The sequence below is a fragment of the Alligator mississippiensis genome, chromosome 1, assembly GCF_030867095.1.
Source record: "Alligator mississippiensis isolate rAllMis1 chromosome 1, rAllMis1, whole genome shotgun sequence".
Taxonomy (NCBI): domain Eukaryota; kingdom Metazoa; phylum Chordata; order Crocodylia; family Alligatoridae; genus Alligator; species Alligator mississippiensis.
In genome coordinates this window covers 146,760,322-146,779,194 of record NC_081824.1, presented here as the reverse complement: position 1 = coordinate 146,779,194, position 18,873 = coordinate 146,760,322, and the positions used below count along the sequence as shown (strand labels likewise).

The following is an 18,873-nucleotide window of genomic DNA, read 5'->3' as shown; positions in this document are numbered from 1 at the left end:
GATAACTGAATTACCACCCGCTGGAACGGGCAAGGGTGTAGGGTTTGGTGGAGCCCTCACTGCACTAAGACAAATTGCAAGAGCCAAAGCATCAAGACCCACACGCCCTGGCATTCTATTTTCTCCTGTAACAACAAGTTGTGGCAGGTGAGATCTCGGACGTGTGGGAGAGGCCAGCAAGACATCGCGGTGGACTTCGGCTCGTTAGCCGAGGTGCTAAAACTGTCTTGGTGTAAAAGATAGAGTAAGAAAGGAAAAAAGAAAAAAAAAGCTCAGACAGGTGATGAGCTTCAGAGATTGATGACACCTAGAACGATAGAGACAAGCCTATACCACAGATAGGGGTGGGACTTTGGGGTGAAAGCCCCCCATTGGACACAGAGGTCATGGCTGTGTACCAGTTAGTCCTTTCCTGCTGCCAAATTATGTGGTATAATCAATTACTACATAATGGGATAGTAGACATAAATTTAGCAGTATACTGTTTAAATAGTCATCAGTATGATTAGACTATTGGAGTACCTTCAATAAATATGGCTGTACTGGAGATATTTTAAGCTCTCTTACTTTTGCTTTATCTGTTGGATTTAAAGCATGTGCAATATAGCAAGCCTGCCCATAGAATCATCAAGGAGCAAGACCCTTTCTCTTCTATTAGACATTTAAGTATAATCCTATTCCATGCTACTTGACTTCTTCCCCTTAGATTCACCACAGCTCACAAGACACCCTGCCTGTTTGTCCTGAAAGGTCCCTAGGTACCTGCAGTTCTGTTTCCTCACATCTCCACCACTTCCTTGGACTGAGCATCTGGCCTAATCTCATTGTAATTCATAAAGTAGACAGAATGGTTCCTGTCATCTGAGGGATCCAAACAAGGAAGTGTACTCTGAGCATACTTAAATACCATCTGGACAGGGCCTCTTGCAAAGTGTGTGTTCCCGCCTCTGCTCCAGAAGGTGCTCTCGGGCAACTCTTGCGCTGGTGGCTAACCGGACCTGCCCCGCTCTCGCTGGAGACTCCCCGGCACTCGCCGACCGCAGTCGCGGCTGGGCCCGCAGCAGGGGGGTCCCCCTCACTGCGGCCTCCAGCACCAAAGCGCCCCTGGGCGGGCTCCTACAGGGCTCCGACCTCCCCTACACCCTGGCCAACGCTACCTTTGGTCGTGGACCTTCTGTTCCTTGTCCCCGAACGAGAACTGGGCGTCGAGGGCCCTCTCTGCCTCTTGCGGCCCTCTTCCCCGATGCCCCGCTGGTGTCTCTGCCTGGTCTTCCCTGGTTCCCTTGCCGGGATTCCCTTCTGTTGTTCCTTGTCCCCGGATGAGGACTGGGCATCGAGGGCCCTCTCTGCCTCTTGCGGCCCTCTTCCCCGATGTCCCGCCAGCGTCTCTGCCTGGTTTTCCCTGGTTCCCTCACCGGGATTCCCGCCAGCTCTATCCCGGTTCCCTCACCGGAGTTTCCGCCGGCTCCAGTCCGGTTCCCTCGCCGGAGTTCCTGCCGGCTCTATCCCGGTTCCCTCGCTGGAGTCTCCGCCGGCTCCAGTCCGGTTCCCTCACCGGAGTTTCCGCCAGCTCCCGCTCTGGGCTCCTCCCCGGAGCCTCTACCAGCTCGTCCCCAGTTACCTCACCGGTGGTTCCAGCTGGCCCTCTCTCTGGGCTCCTCTCCGCCGGCTCCCTCGTCAATTTCGCCGCTCTTCCGCGGCGCCGCGGCTCTCCCTGCCTCCGTCGCTCCCGGCACGGCTGCAACCTATTCGGCCCACGGCAAAGGCCCCTTGCGGGGGCCCGGTTCCACTCCCGGGCTTCCTCCCGGGCTCCACGCCCTCTCGCCACGCGCCCCCTCTGTCTTCGGGGCCGCGTTTTATTTCCCCTGAGCGGCGCCTCTCTCTGACGTTGCTCCGCCCCAGCCGTATGAAAGCGCGGCTAACGAGCCACGCGGGTGGTTCCCCGGCTTGCACGCCGCCGCTGCTCCCCCCTCCTGCGGAGCATAAGTGAGTGTTTCCCCTGGCCCTGGGCCGGGGTCTCCCTCTAGTCCCGTTGTCCCTGGGACAGTGTGGTTGGGATTACTTTCTTCTTATGATTGATTGAAACAGGAGGAAGTGTCTGGCTTTTATATAATCTAGTTGTTAGACCAGTTGTCTAAGAAGAAAGAGTCTGTGTTTAGTGCCCTCGTCAGTTATGGGTTGGGGGCGGTGGAGAGTGTATTCAAATATACATCTTCTAGGAGAGTGTCCTTAGCAGTAGGCATAAGCTAGGATAGAGGAGTGCATTCTCCATTCCTTTCTTGAAATTGTTCCATTGTGGGCATGCAGTGCAGTGTTGAGAGAAGAGGGGTGCATGGAGCAGTGGTATGATGGGACGTCCATCTGGCGGGCAACCTGGAGGGGGCCATGTCTTGTTCTGAAGGAGCTTGAGGGTGTGAGGCCTTTGGCCTCCTAGAAGTTGGATGATAAAAGTTGTCAAGTAGAAGTCTCCTTCATGCTTCTTGAGTGTTGTATTCTAAATGAAAATAAATGAGTGGAAATTGTAATTAGATTCATTTAAACCAATCCTTTATTTCCCCATCCCATATGGTATAGGCCAGGGGATAATGGTAGTGGTTCTGTTCTTTCCCATTATTTTGCTTTTGAAAGTATCTGAAGTTTCAGTTTGTTAAGAATTATTCAGAAAGAGTACTTTTTCCTTCCTGCACAACTATAGACAGAACAGACTGGCAGCAGATCAAAGTGGCTGCTCATCACTGTTTTAGAAGTTGCTGCGAGGGAGTAGCCCGAAGAGAAAGCAAAACACCTGCTAGCTCAGTCCAGCCCTTCTTGGCTCCAATTAATTTGGAACCTTGTGTAGCTTTCATCATCATCAGTGTAAAATTTAAGCACTGCTTTTGAGAAGCAAATTAGTTTGTATGCTGAGGCCAAAACAATCTATCACAGGTAATCACAAATTGAAATTTATGGATGTTACTTCCTAGGAGAAAAAATATCAAGGAACATTCTTTACAACTTTACATTCTAACTCCTAAAGTTTTTACTCTTATTTTTAGTAGATCATTGCTTTCCTTTAATGAAAGTCTTATCACAATGTTCCTGCCTGAGTGGTATTTGAAACTTAACCTAGAGCCTTGTCTGGGTAGATTCTGATACTGATCAGAATTCAGTGAACCTTCACAAAAATAAATTATTACAGCTGTCAGATCTCAAGATGGTTTGCAGAGCTACTATCCAGTTAACATTAATTGGGTTTCTTTTCATTTTACTGAAGGTGCGAGCGTCGTTTTGAAGGACATGTTAATCGCTGCCACCCATGTGGAATTGCAGTCTCTCCCTGTGGACGCTTTATTGCCAGTGGATCAGAAGATAAATGTGTATGTAATACTTTATCAACTTTTTTTGGCCAATGATAGTAGCTACTTCTTTTATGCACAAACCTGCCTTTTTGTGCATTGTTGCTAGGCCTTAGATAAAAGCTGACAGAATTACGTCCAGTTCTTTTTGCTGTTACCAGTTTGGACTTTGGATTTTGTTTGCACATGAGCTCCCATTTGGGCCGCCTTTGAACTTTGCTAAGCGTTCTGTTTGGAATAGTTGAAGCACATTGAGTGCCTTTGGAATGAACTCCCTGATCGTATTTATGTATATAGTGGGCATGGTTTGGAACCTGAGCAACTGAGTGCATTTACATGTAACAAAATGTTTGAATCTTGATGGTAGGTATGTATATGTTCACAATTGCATTTGACGCAGTCCACTTTTTTGCATGAATATAAATCATTTTCTTTTAGGTATTTCACATTCCAGGTTTTTTCCTGGAAATCTAACCAAATGGAACTCAGAACAATTTTAAGCGGACTTCAGTTAGTGAGTGCACTGCATGACTTTGAGTCAGTAGCCTAACAGCAATGGGTGCCTGAGGCCTCAGCCCTAGGTGCTGCCTGTGTGTATGTCTGTGTGGGAGGCACAAAAGCAGCCAATGCCATGGCACTGGCTGATTGCACTGCTGCAGTCAGTGTAGCAGGAGAAAGTGCTGCCCTGGGTGAGGAGCTGTACTGCTATGCCTCTGCTTTGAATTGTCAGTGCCAGCAGCACAGGGTTGTAAAAGTGCCGATGTTAAGCCGTACCCAAATCTCTATCTGATTAGTAGAATCCCTTCTGCAGAATTATTTACCAAGGCTGGGTAACAATTTTTATTACTTGACTAAACATTAACCAGTCACCAAAATGTAAAATGAAAAAGTATTCAATTATAATTGGATTCCTTTAGAAAAGCATCATGATATTAGAACCTTGAAGAAACAAAATACCCTCATTAAGAGGTGGTTTCATTCCTTTCAGTGGCAGGTAAAATCAAACACTACAGACAGCTCTGAATTCTTCTCTTAGATGTGTATTTAGCAGTCTTGAAATATAGCCAAGTATTGTTTTTACAAGTATTTAAATATGATAAGCTTTGATAGGGTACCCTCTTCATCTTTTCTGTGCTTTTCCCTGTATTCATGATAGTAGCCCTTTTACTTCATTTCTTTAAAAATTCCCTAGAGGGTAGAGGGCTTGCCAGCTTTTGATATCCTGTAAGATCTGGAACTTGGGCACTCAGCACCACAGGAGATCAGTTTCCAAGTAAACATATGTCTCTCCAGAACATACAGGTAGGAAATCTATTTTTCTTTCCTCTAAACTCTTTATATGTATCTCTTTAAGGATATGAAGTAGGATTTCCACACATCCACCTCAAATTCAGAGGCAATTGAGTCTGCTGTAGTAGTTAAGTCTTGAAATCCTGACTCCAGAACTGCATGAAGGAGAGAGATATTATTGGCATAGAAGCTTGGAAGTGTTGCAGTAGTAATGGTTCTGTTGTCATTTCCATTATAAAATCCATTTTTCAGATATTTGGCAATCTGCTTTTCAAAACACTCTTTGAAGTGAAATCCATTTTCAGAAGACACATTTTAATTTTGTTTAAAAAAATCAGGTAAAATGGTTATTCTCAATTCTGTGGTTCTGATGTATTTATGATATTTAAAAATTAGTTGTGGCTATTTACTAAGACCCATGTTTAGTGTAAAAGTAATGCAGAGACAGTTTATCAGACTTTCCTATTTGCCCTAAATATCTTGCTTGGGAATGCCATTTTCTGCCTCCCTCTTCATAGTTTTAGGATCAAGGAAGTACTGTGGGTGAGTTGTTGCAGCCACCTTGGCTGATTTATGATCTTTTGGCAGGGGCTGAGGGGACAATGCCAGCTATTGCATTCTAGTATGGTCCCTGGGCTGCTATAACTTGTACCTGGGTCTGGACAAAGAATCAGGGACCTATAGGTGCTTATCTTGCTGCCTTCAACTGATGTTCCTATTTACTGTATTTACTTGAATATAAGATGACCCTGATTATAAGATGACTCCCCAATAATTAGATTCTATATATGTAAAATTTAAAAATTTAATACAGTTTTCCAGGCCAGAGTCAGATTATTGGAGGTTTCTGTCCCCTTCCCACTGCTGCAGCAGGAAAAATCTGGGGGATCAGGTAACCCCTTTGCCCTCTGTGCCTCCTCCCCCACAGCTTCTTCCCCCTGCAACTCCTTCCCTCCCCTCCCTACTATCAGACTTGCTCTCCCTGAGAACATAGAAGTGAGGAGCAAATTCGAAAACAATGACCTAGAAATAAACAAAGCTGTAGCATTTTGTATATGGTACCCATAGACTTAGTTCACACAGAATTGATGCTTTTTATCTTCTTTGAAACTGCTGCAAGTTTTAGCACAGGTACTCCATAAACACAAGTTTAAGTACGTCTTTGGCTCTTACTTATATATAGTATAAACTTTTGCGGGGGGCAAAAATACATACATACATATATATGTGTGTGTATATATACATATTACAGTACCTCTGCCAGCCTGCCTCATGGCTGCTATGGCTCATTTGATAGTCCAAAGCATATCATTGCAATTATATCATACATTCCCATCACAATATCTACACCATGTACTCATGGTCCTGCGTGTCCATGTGCCCTTTTCCTGTCCTCCCTCCTCTATCTCTGTCTATTTTTTCTCAGTCCTGTTAGTCTAAAGCTCAAAGGCCCCTTATTTACCATATGGTTAATTGGGCTGGACCCCAGCAGAGTCGACAGCATTTCAAGTCATGGTGGCCCCACAGCTCAGCACTAATTGTTAGTAAGTATGTTTACTCCAGATTACCAGCCCCCTTCCCCCAAAAGGGCCCATGTGCTAATTAGCCCCCCACTCATGACTGGAACCAGGTTTTCTTGTCATTAGTCCTGGGATTCTCCAAAAGTGTATATGCAGATTGGGTGCAGTGCAACCTGATCCAGCTCTGCCTTGTGATGGGGAGGGCCATACTAATCAAATGCAACAAGCTGAGAGAGAGGGCAGCAGAGGGATTCTGGGTGAACTGCTTGGCACCCAATATGGTGGTGTTTACCAGACATTTTAAGGCTTGTGGAGAAACAGGAATCACTGGAGATGAGAAAGAAAGGCACAGCTCCATTAATGGAGTAAAAAAGTCAAAGTGAATGCAGTGTAGTAACTCACCTTGACTTGAAAAATGTTGGTGTTGTGGGGGACTGCACTTAATGGGCATTGCCAATGAGCTGTACTAACATATCTTTGTGGTAGGTTCTCATCAATAGGGGAAATACTGTGACCACTAAGGCAGTTTTTTCCTAGTTGTTGGTAATAACCACTTCCTGGTATGAGGTAATACCTGGGCGGAGGTAAAGTATAGTTAACTTCCCACTTTCATTTCCAGTGGGAGGGTCTTGGTTTCATGCCCACTTTATAGAAATGGGAGAGTTTTCCGTAACTTGCTCCTGTTGCCATATGGCTGAGAGCAAGCGAAACTCAGGGGCATTTGAACCCCAAGCCCCCTGGGCTTGGGTCTGCATGTAGAATGCTCGTCAAATGATTTGGAAGCATCTGAAACCCCAGGTGGCGGTGGAGGATGTTTGCAGGTAGTAGGGCCACATTTGGGCTTTTTCCCCCGTGCTGATAAGGGAAAAATCATGTCTTATATTTTGTCAATATGGTACCATTCTACATTATTTAAGTGGACTTGCAACTTCAGATCCTGGGAAGTGGTGTTGGCTTGTTTTCTCAAGTGTGTTTTGATATTGGAAAGCCCTGAATTATTATATCAGTTTTTAAAGGACCATCTCCTCCCTGCACCCTGTAGGAGTTGTATCTAAGTTTAATGTGTTTTATTCCTTAACCTTCCAACTCTTGCTTGCTGGATCTTGCATTGTTAATCACACAGTTCATAGGCGGGTGGCATATAAACAGTCTATTTTTTAATACGTCAGATACCAGTATAAAGTTGCTGAGATCGTTTGTCCTGAAACTGTGAAAATAATTTGGGATGAATGTATGAAAACACTCAAGTTCTTTGTCTGTTGTCAATAAAGCTATACTACTTTGTTGTACTTGGACTCAATTGAGTCCTGCAATTTTAGATATTAATACTGCATTTTATGGCTTTAGATATCATTCATCTTTTTTTGTTGACCAATTCTAATGAAAGACTTTCAACAGTTCTGTCTCTTAAGACAGCATTTTAGATTTTTGGTTCTTTTGGAAAGACTTTCTTTAAAATTTTCAAACTGAATACACTATTAAGTTTCTCTTTAAAGAAAAATGAAACAAAATAATTGGTATTCTGGTTAGATTGTCAACCAAATAGCATCCAGGCAGCCTCCCTGAATTACAGCTTAATCTATATTCTGTGCTTAAATGTCTCAAGATTGTTTTTCTAGCACTGGGTTTTGGAAACAAAGATGCATCACTATTGGTCTCTTGTCAGAAAGAGGAAGGTTGCATAATACATTTAAATAATCTCTGGTTCTATTAATCAAGCACAATATTTGAATCTCGTTTCAGTCCATATATTTGTTGTTAACATCTGGAGCCAAGAGACACTACTGGAATATAATTCAGCAGCATTAATCTTAAATTTCTTTGTATCCCACAATATGTGAAGAGCTTGACAGGGAAGAAGCATATGTGTTGGCTACATTGATTGAAATCAAATTAAAACCATATTTCAGCAGGGTACAGGAACAGATCACTGAAATATGTTGTAAACAGAGAGCCCCAAATGCCATGCTCCTTTTCTCCTACTTATGAAGTATGAGATACCTATTCCTTATGAAGTATGTTTTACCACATCTCGTTTCGTTTAAACAACAGCCCTGTTTCCTTTTGACGTACTTGATTAAAGAGGGTTCTTCTGAATTTGTACATGCAGCAGGTCCTAGCAAGGGTGTGAGGATTCCCTTTAATAGCTCCTGTCACAATGTATACTTCCAGGCGTCAGACATCATTTGGGAATTAGGGTGGAATTAGCTCCCACAACAGTCCTTATAACAACCAATATGTGTCCTAGTACCTACAGCAAACTGATCTTGAGTTTGGCCAGAATTCCTTTCACTGCTTATAAGTAGAGCATTGGGAATCTTAACATTTGTAACATTGATTCCCACATTAAATTTAAAATAAGCATTACTTTTATGGTAATCAGTGACATATGATTAATATTTTTAATTAAATTAATGGATATGATTATATTTTTGCTTTCAGACCACTAACAAACAGTCTGTTGGGAGTCTCTAAACAATAGTATTAACTATGTAAGACTGAAACTACAATGAAGATTAAGGTTCCATTTTGTGGGATTACTTACAAAGATATTTGCACAAACAGACAATTTCTGCCCCAAAGTTTCTGAAAGAAAAATATCCAGAGCTCGTGAAAAGCTGATTTTTGTTTTGGAATGCACGTGTTCAGGCTTCATCTTCTTGTACTGTATTTAATTTTAGTTAGCTGATTGTTTCACTTAGTTTCATGTATAATTAATTTCTTAATTTTTCCTTTGAATACCTTCAGGGTGTCTGAGTAAATTCCAAGTTTCCAGAAATAGAAGGGAATGCAGAAATTGAGATTGAAGTCTTTGATTGTACTCAGATTTGACTTTCCTAGCTATCTTTGAACTGTAGATTTTAAGGGGCACAACTTGGCCTCAGTCCTCAAATGCAGTTTGCTAGCATGGATATTCATGCCTACATGAAGGGTGGAATTCCAGTTCCCTTTGTGATCCCCACTCCTTCCTGACTGGGCTTTAGGTTGAAGGATTGTGCTGATGGGTGGGGTGGAAGGGATATTGGAGGCATTACCTCTGTTTCTGGTATCTTCAGGCATAATGCCTTCATCCATATAACAGGGGTGTAGGTTGTAGCCGTGTTGGTCTAAGGACATAGGCAGACAAGGTTCCTTGGGTGAATTTGAGATCTTTTATTAGACCAACCCAAATAGTTGGAGAATAGTTATTAAGCAAGCTTTTGAGTTCAAAAACCCTTCGTCAGGCTAAGGAAGTTTCAGCAGTTGGCGTGTGCTCTTCCTGGATGGAATCTTACAGCTGCACCTCCAGAAATGTAATATATCTCATCCAATGCACCACGTGCCCTGATGGAAAATACGTAGGAGAGACCAAACAACAACTGCGCACCAGAATGAACGCACACCAGAAATCTATCAAAGACAGAAATACCCAGTTACCGGTGGGGGCACATTTCTCACAGGAGGGCCACTCTCTCTCCAATCTCTCAGTCCTGATCCTCAAGGGAAACTTACACAACACTTCCCAGAGACAAGCCTATGAACTCCATTTCATCAACCTTCTGGATACTAGAGATCATGGACTAAACATAGACATTGGATTTTTGATACATTATAATCTGCCTGGCAACTGACTCCCCAGCCCAGCCCCTGGCTTCTTTACTTTTCATTCCATTCAGGAAGAGCACACACCAACTGCTGAAACTTCCTTAGCCTGACAAAGGGTTTTTGAACTCGAAAGCTTGCTTAATAACTATTCTCCAACTATTTGGGTTGGTCTAATAAAAGATCTCAAATTCACCCAAGGAACCTTGTCTGCCTTCATCCATATAATGCACTTCTTATGACCAAGTAGTCTGGCTTTGAGAGTCATAACTGAACATTACCTAAAATTCTGCCTTTGGTATGACATAAAATATGTCAGTTTTCAAGAAACTATACGTTTAAGTCTGTGATTCCTGGAGTTGCTATTTTTATAGAGCTATAGTCCTATTTACCTATACATTTTAGTGAGGTGCTGGAAAATATTTATAATGCATATGCCCAACTGTAGTTCCCATGATTGGAAGCTGGTGACATGTTTCTTACTGTTCTCATGCAGTGTCATGTTTGCTATACCCTTGCCTTTGTAGTAGAACTGAAAAAATTATATTTTGATATGTTCTTTCACCACAAAGTACAGTTTTTTTTATGTGCTTCTCCTTGTGTTTATAGTGACTCTGTCAAATAATGCAGTGCTGCCTGCCTGCTAAATTCATAGTCTTCTTAACTAAACCATATGGTAATTGTTTTTTGGTTCTAAAAATACATACTGCAAGAACTCTACAACTTAAAATAATTTAAAATTCATTTTCCTGTGTTTGTCTTTTCCAATTGTATTAACTAATTGTATTGGATTTGACATTTTCCATAAGGAACAATTTTAATGCTTTATTCAACCTGGGAAACCAACTTTTAGCTGCAGTAGGGTGATGAGAGCTTGTACTTCACCGGTGTCCTGAAATGTCCTTCTGACAAGAATGATGGATCCTTTGGTTAGAGCAGTAACCTGGGCAGTGAGAATCTAGGTGATCTCCTGGTCTATCAAAAATCTCCTGAGTCTTGGCAAGTCACTAAGTTATGTCTGTACAACACAATACAGTACCAAATAGAGATGCCCTGAGATATTGCTGAACAAGGTAGCTTGTATACTGAAACCTACACAGCACAAGAAAGTGCTGTGCAGAAATACTAGGTTAGTTATGTTATACTGCTTTGGGGGCCAGAGCAGCAAGGCTAATTAGCTGAGTGCAGAACATTACTAATGCAACTTTTCTCTTCTACTGCTGGCTCTCATTTATTTTTCCGTTTAGCTTATTCCCTCCTGTTAAATCTTCCAAAAATGGTGATGGCAGCAAATATAATTTTAGCTCCACACTGTTGACTCTATGTGCTTAAACTCTTTCTACTCTGCATGTAGTATCTATTTTGATATAGATTGCCACAAAAAGCCTAGTATCTGCTACTCATGGGTGTGTCTACACATGTGGCAGACTGCATAGTTGTTATTGCACAGTCATTTAGTACTTGCTTAAGTAAGTCCCGTTCCCTAATGGTTATTTTTAACTGCTACTGTGCAGTAGCATTGCCATCATGGTTTGTGCCTGGTGATGCTACATCATTGTAGCAATGAGCCATGATGCAGTAGCTTGTTGCTATGGCAAAAGTGTTTTGTGTAGATGCACCCTATGTATGTAACAGTTTGGATTAATTTATATCACTGTTTTTAAATCAGCATTAAGGAAAACTTGATTTCAATAATTTTTTATTTAGTTTTGCATTTATCCTTTTTTTAGTTTCTTAAATAAAAATCTTTTCTTATTTTGTTCTCTTTGGTTAATAAATGTTAAAACATGATGATAAATATAGCCTTTACATTAACCTTGAAACACATTTTTACTAATCAAGAGGCCACACTGCTTCTATGCACATTTTTTAAAGCAATTGTATAGCTTAACATTTATTTAGATCTTATTTTTATCTTTTATTACTTTGGAAATTGGTAAATAAAACATTTGTTTTACTAGATAATTTTTCTACTTGTAATGTGTGTTGAACTCTATTTAAATGGCAATTTGAATGTAATTCAGGGGCCCCTCTGACAGGGCTGGGGGGGTTGCAGGTCATGGCTGGGGGGCATTGGCAGGGCTGGGGGAGGAGCTAGGAGCTGGCCCCGGCCCCACCTGAGCAGGCGGCAGCAGTGGGGGAGCCAGGTCCATGCTGCTTCTGCTGCAGCTGCCTGCTTTTGGGGGCAGGAAGCTGCAGACTTGGGGCCCTGGCCCCATAGTTCTGGCAGCTGGGGGCCCCCTCTGGCAGGCCTGGGGGTTGGGGGCTGTGGGTGGGGGGAGGCAAGAGGCATGAGTAGGGTGGGGGGGCTGTTGTGGGGGCAGTGAGAGGCACCTGCAGGGCTGGGGGAGGCATTGGGGGTGTGTGCGAGGGGCACCAGCAGGGTTGCTGCAGCGAGGCTTTTAATTTCAGTAATGGATTTTGGGGGTTTTGTCAGAGAATTTGCAATTTTTTGTCAGAGAATGTGTGATTTTTTTATAAGAGAAAATCAGGATCCCTGGTGATGACCAACTTATTGCATACTTTCTGTTTGCCTGTAAAAGTCAGACACATCTATTGATCTTTTAAATGAAAAATATGTCTCCATCTACATTAATTGGAGGATGTATAGGTAAGAGCCCCTCATTTCTGCTTACCTCCTTCTCTGTGATCACATATGGCCTGATCTGACTCCCCTTCAGTGTCAGGAATATAAACTGCCATTGACTTGAATGGGAATTGGACCAAGTCCAAATGCTTTGTCATTCTTCATCTTTCCTGCCACATTGCTCCTGTATATTTTCAGTGCATCTTTATATGAAGGAAAAATTCCAGAATCTCTCATGTTTTATTCTTGGAGCAAAATCATATTGCTCCAGTAGTTGCTATAAATAGTTGGTTAGCTATGTTTCAATATTTTGCCTGCCTCTTTGTTTAAGATTAGTATTTTCTGTAGCTTAATACACTTCCATTACATTTACCATGTAAAGGATTTTAAATCTGGGGTTTTTTTTGCAGTTTTACTTTCTAACTATAAATAGATTGACTATGCTCCTGTTCTTTAATGTTTGGTTGACTGAAATTACTCCAGCCATCCCAGAGCACCTTACCTGCTAAAAGTGGTCCTCTCAATTTCTCAGAAATCCAGAACAAAGACTTAAAGTGTAATGTGTGTTTGTTGCATGTGTGTTATGTGCACGAACCATCTTTTTATGGAAGGGGGAAAGAAATCTAAAAAAATATTTGCTAATAAAAATCTGAGATTTCAAGGAAGCTTATTTATTCACTTAATTTTGATTAAACTCCAAACTACCTTGTTTCTCATAATTGAGTTTTTGCTATAGTTTGAATGACATTTGACTATTACAAGCAGCTGTCCTTAATAACCATCTCTTTGGTTCAAGACTTAAAGCTGTTTTTTGTAATTTGGAGTTTTGATGCATGAAGTAATCATTTAGATCACCATTTCAGCTATTTCGTGATGTAATATTACAGACACTCTGCCCTGTTTTGTCTTGTTTTGGTTCTTTTGGGGGTTTTTTGTTTATTTTTGTTTTTTCACTTTTTTACCTAGAGATGTTCTCTTGCTAAGCGTAACCACTATCCTAAACACAGTAGAGTCCAGGTCTTGGACAGGACCTACCAACTCTATCATAATTCAAATTAAATTCAAATTAAATAACAATCAAGTTGTTGATATTTTATTTATCTGTTAATACAATGTTTTTTAGACCCTGGCAAACATTACATTTATGGTATAATTCTTGTATCAATCATTTCATATATGACAATATGCCACACATTCAGCCAAATTATGGTGCCACAAAATGGCAAACAAGCCTCAAAGATATTCCACAGATTATATAGACCATTTTTGTGGCTGGTTTGTATAGTGCCTTAAAGCAAAGGTGTATCATATGTTTGGCTGAAAGACACCTAGTCTAGAACACATGCTGACAACCAGATGATTGTTTGAATCAGCTGAGGAGATCCCAAAGTTTGGAATACAACACATGGAACACAGTCCTACTGGGAAGCTTTCAATGGGCTCATCTGCACATGCAGTTAATGTGCCTGAAGTTTCTTCACAGAAAATTAAATACTATTAAATGCTATTAAATGCTTCCCTCCCCTGGTCTTCTCTTCTCTAGGCTAAATAAACCCAGTTTCCTCAGCCTCTCACAAGTCATATGCTCCAGCCTACTAACCATTTTTGCTGCCCACCATTGGACTCTAAAACCTTTCTGTAGTGGGGCGTGTGTGGCAAAACTGGACACAGTACTCCAGATGTGGCCTAACCAGTGCTGAATAGAGGGGAATAATTGCTTCCCTTGGTCTGCTGGCATTGCTCCTACCAATGCTGCCCAGTATGCCATTAGCCTTTTGGAAACAAGGGCACACTGGCTCAAATTCAGCTTATTGTCCACTGTAACTCCCAGGTCCTTTTTTGCAGAGCTGCTGCTTATCCAGTTGGTCCCTAGCCTGTACCAGTGCATGGGATTGTTCCGTCCTGAGTGCAGGACTTTGTACTTGTCCTTATTAAATCTCATGAGATTTCTTTTGGTCTAATCCTCCAATTTGTTCAAGTCTCTCTGAATCCTAAACCTACCTCCAAGTGTATCTACTACTCCCCACAGCTTGGTGTCATCTGCATACTTGCTGAAGGTTGCACTCCATCCCATCTTCCAGGCTGTTGATGAAGACATTGAACAAAACCAGCCCCAGGACTGACCCCTGGTGCACTCTACTTGAAACTACTGCAAACTGGACATCAATTCATTGATTATTGCTCTTTGAGGCCAATGATACAGCCAGCTCTCTCTCCACTTTAAAGTCCATTCATCCAACCTGTACTTTCTTAGCTTGCTTGGAAGAATGCTGTGGGAGACCATATCAAGAGCCTTGCGAAATTCAAGGTATACCATGTCTGCTCTTCTCTCCACATCCAAAGAGCCAGTCATCTCATCATAGAAGGCAATAAGGTTAGTCAAGGATGACTTGTGTTTAGTCAATCCATGCTGACTCTTCCTAATCAACTTCTCCTCCAAGTGCTTAGAAATGGGCTGAGGTGAGGCAGACTGGTCTATATTTCCTTGAGTCCTCCTTCTTCCCTTTCTTAAAGATGGGCTCTAGATTTGCCCTTTTCCAATCATTCAGGACCTCTCCCAGACACCGTGAGTTTTCAAAGATAATGGCCAACATCTCTGTAATCACGTCAGCCAACTCCTTCAGCACTGTTGGATGCATTGCATCTGGCCCCATGGACTTGTACACATCCACCTTTTCTAAATATTTCCTAACCTCTTTGTTCACCACTGTTGGCTGCTCACCTCTTCACAAACTGTGCTTCCAGGTGCAGAAGTCTGGGAGCTGACTTTGCCTGTGAAGACAGGTAAAAAAGACAATGAGTACTTCAGCCTTTTCATAGGTTCATAGATGTAGGGTTGGAATGGACCTGAACAGATCATCAAGTCCTATCCCCTGCCCTGGTCAGGAATGAATACTGGGCTCATATGGCCCCTGGTAAGTTTAAGCTCATACGACCCCAGCTAGGTAATTATCAAGCCTCCTTTTAAAGACCTCCAAGGTAGGAGCCAGCACCAGTTCCCTTGGAAGCTGGTTCCAAATCCTGGCCACCCTGACTGTGAAGTAGTGCCTCCTGATGTCTAGTCTGAACCTATTCTCAACTTGTGGCCATTATTCCTTATAACTCCGGGAGGTGCTCAGGGGAACAGGGTCTCTCCCATTCCCCACTGGTCTCCCCTGCTAAGTTTATAGATGGCCACCAGGTCCCCTTTCAGCCTTCTCTTGTGAAGGCTGAACAGGTTCAGGTCCTGTAGCCTCTCCTCATAGGGTCTGCTCTGCTGCCCTCTGATCATGCGAGTGGCCCTCGTCTGGACCCTCTTGATGATGGCTACATCCCTCCTAAAGTGCCTAAAGTGCAGCGCCCAGAACTAGATGTAGTACTCCAACTGTGGCCTGACCTGTGTCGCATAGAGGGGGAGGATCACCTCCTTGGACCTGCTCATGATGCATCTGTGGATACATGACAAGGTGCAGTTAGCCTTACTGACCGTGACCTCACATTGGCAGCCCATGTTCATTTTAGAATCGATAATGACTCCAAGATCTCTTTCTGACACTGTGCTTTCAAGAAGGGAGTTCCCTAGCCTATAGGTATGCTGCTGGTTCTTTCTGTCCAAGTGCAGTACCCTGCACTTGTCAGTATTGAATCCCATGCTATTCACATTTGCCTATCCCTGTAACCTGTCCAGATCTAGTTGTAGCCAATCCCTCCCTTCTGGCATGCCCACCTCTCCCCAAATCTTGGTGTCATCAGCGAATTTGAACAGGGTGCTTTTCACCCCCTTGTCCAAGTCGCTAATAAAGAAATTGAACAGTAGGGGCCCGAGCCCTGGGGGACTCTATTGCCCACATCCCTCCAGGTCGAACATGACCCATCCACCACTACTCTCTGGGTGTGGCCCCCTAGCCAATTTGCGATCCATCTGACTGTGTAGGCATCAATGCCACAGTCTCCTAGCTTTTTAATGAGAATGAGCTTTTTAATGAGCTTTTTTTCCCACATCATCTGTCACTATGCCTCCCCCATTCAGTAAGGGAACCATACTTCCCTTTATCTTCCATGTGTTGCTGACATACTTGTAGAAGCACTTCTTTTTATCCTTCATGACCCTTGCTATAACAATAGTTGGTGAAATATAAATATCAAAATAACAATTTTGGCCTTAAATTCAGCTAAATGTACAAACCAAAATCAGGAAAGAATGTGAACTAGAAGCTTTGCAGAAGAGATCTTTACAGAATGAAAACTAAAGTTTGATTATCGGTTCTGCTTGCTGATTCATGTTGCTTTGGAAATTTGAAACACTGTAGCTATAAGCGTGTGCAGTGTTGCTGTCACTTTTACAACTGCAGTTTAATTTTAATTAGATTGTGGCTTGTTTCCCATTTTAATGATAAAATGGGGGATGATTATTTCTGTTGTGACTATACTTAAAGTGCTGAGGTAGGAATTAACATCCAGTTGTAGCAAGAATTTTACTAGCAGGCTCTAAACAGAGAAAGCTTTTTAAACTAAGGAGAAAACTTTTTGTCCTGTGTGACTACAAGCATACATATCCATTGCCCCTCTTCAACTATCTGGGAAGTATGGGGGATAACATGTGCTAACTTTTTTTCTCTCTGGGGCATTGTAGTGTGTGTCTATAAGTTTTTTCTGACTCTTCTTGCAGGACAAGCCTGTGAGAGTGTGTGCTGTCCCACGCCACCCACTGGCACAGGAGCAACCATGTAGCTTGGACAGTTTCTGTGTGTAAATGGCTGTGTCACTCCTGTTTTGGTGTGGTTCAGAACCTGGGACAATCAGAACTGCCTCAAATGAGACATCTGTTTACAGCAGCAGATAACACACTCTACACTAACCATCTCTAAACAAAGAAGAAACTGGCAAAACTTACCTACTGGATATGTTCAGCACTTTGATGACATGTTTGATAAGATTATGCACTTATTAAGTGCATAATCCTCCACATCCCCAAAGTGTGGACAGGCACAGGGGATATTTGCAGACTACAGAAAGTGAAGCTATGCTTATAGGTATTAATGGCATTTGTTTTATTATTTGTGGAACTGGCAGTGCTGCTGGTAGTTAAGTTATCTAATACCTTCCAGTATAATCCTGGTTTCAGCTCAGACAACTTTTGTCAAACTTGAACAGTTTGGCCTGAAATTGTCCATGCTGGATGTCTGCCTCAGGCTGATTATTTTTTCTAAAGCTTCAGCAAAAATGGTTTAGCTGTTTCTGAGAATGTAGTTAGAGAAAAAATAATTGTTTGCTGACACTACACAATTCTTAGAGTTCTCTGTGTGAAGCCCTAGCTCTATAATTCTCTGGAGTAGAGTTGAAATTTGATGGAGTGTTGTCCTAGGCTGAAAGAGATATTTATGACTATCTGATTAAAATCCACTGACTTATGAGCCTCTGAAAAATCTCCTTTTGCACTTGGTCAATCAGGTTTGTTAAAATGCTGGCAGCTAATTTTTTAGTTTGTTTGCAAAGAGCGTGTTTCAGCCTTGGGCTGCAGGGGCTGAACATGACTTTATCTGCAGTTGCTGTTTTTGCTCTGTGGCACCAGGCACAAGAAGTGACCAAAAGGAAAGCTTCTGTTGTGCTTTCAGTACTTTTGTTACTGACACCCAGTCAGCAGGGAGGAAAAAAGGAATTAGCATGATTCAAATGCAGGAGAATGAACATTGGGGCAGAGGTAAAGACCAGGGGGCAGTGGGAAGAGATGGGGACAGAGTTTCTTTGAAAGCAGGCTGTAAGAAAACACAGGTAAGTGTATTGAAGCTCTTTGCAATTGCAAGTTCATCCCATTCAGCATGTTCATTAGCCCTGCAAATGTAGTTGTATTAAAGAGTTTTCCATTTGTATGCAAAGTCTTTTCAAGGAAGCTCCTTTACGCTTGTCCTCTTTTCTCTTGCAACATATGTAGTCTTAGGAAGAGAGTTGATATGTATATAAGTTGCACACATACCCTTGCACAAATCAGTTTTCTGACAGCTGAATACCCAAAATGTTCTCCAAACTTTATGTGAAAGGAAACACAAGTAAGTGTGTGGTTATGGGTGCAGGAAACTTATTTTGAAACTAATGGTGCAGGTAAATGATTTTTACTTTTGGCTGACCCTTGACTAAAAATGGAAAGGAAATATCAATATCTACTGAATCAGTATTTTTATTGCAAGAAATTGGTCATAATATAAAGGAAGGGAATTGACTTTGGCTAGAGTCTATAGCAAATTATAGCCACACATGCATCTTGGGTATTTTTGAATACTTCCTTGGCTGTTCCAGTTTTTATTTTACTACTTTGGTTTGCAGAAAATCCTTTCTATAGTTTAATTCATATTTTTAACACTTCACAGTTATTGGCATTATGGTATCAATTACTCTTCATTTACTATTGATTTTCTAAAGTAAGTATGCTAAAATTGCCTAATAATAAGTGTAGAGTATTAAAACAGTTTGAATAAATTTGAAAATCTAGTAAAACTAGAATGATGGCAAACCCGAGTAGGAATGTATTTACATTGGATTTACTCCATGTCTTTCTAATACCTAAATGTAGTTTAAGCTAAAA

General features: G+C 42.0%; 1 protein-coding gene across 5 annotated transcripts in view; it reads left to right on the top strand.

The window, feature by feature from the left end:
- The window catches only part of WDR27 (WD repeat domain 27), a 261,844-nt gene that overhangs the window by 134,156 nt on the left and 108,815 nt on the right, over window positions 1-18,873 (top strand). For 3 of the 5 annotated variants that reach the window (XM_059715159.1, XM_019479897.2, XM_059715147.1), the window contains exon 23: window positions 3,254-3,356. The exons of the other annotated variants lie outside the window; for them this stretch is intronic. In XM_059715159.1, coding sequence (XP_059571142.1) covers window positions 3,254-3,356 — 103 coding nt within the window. The remainder of the gene's footprint in view (window positions 1-3,253; window positions 3,357-18,873) is intronic. 5 annotated transcript variants of the gene reach the window in all.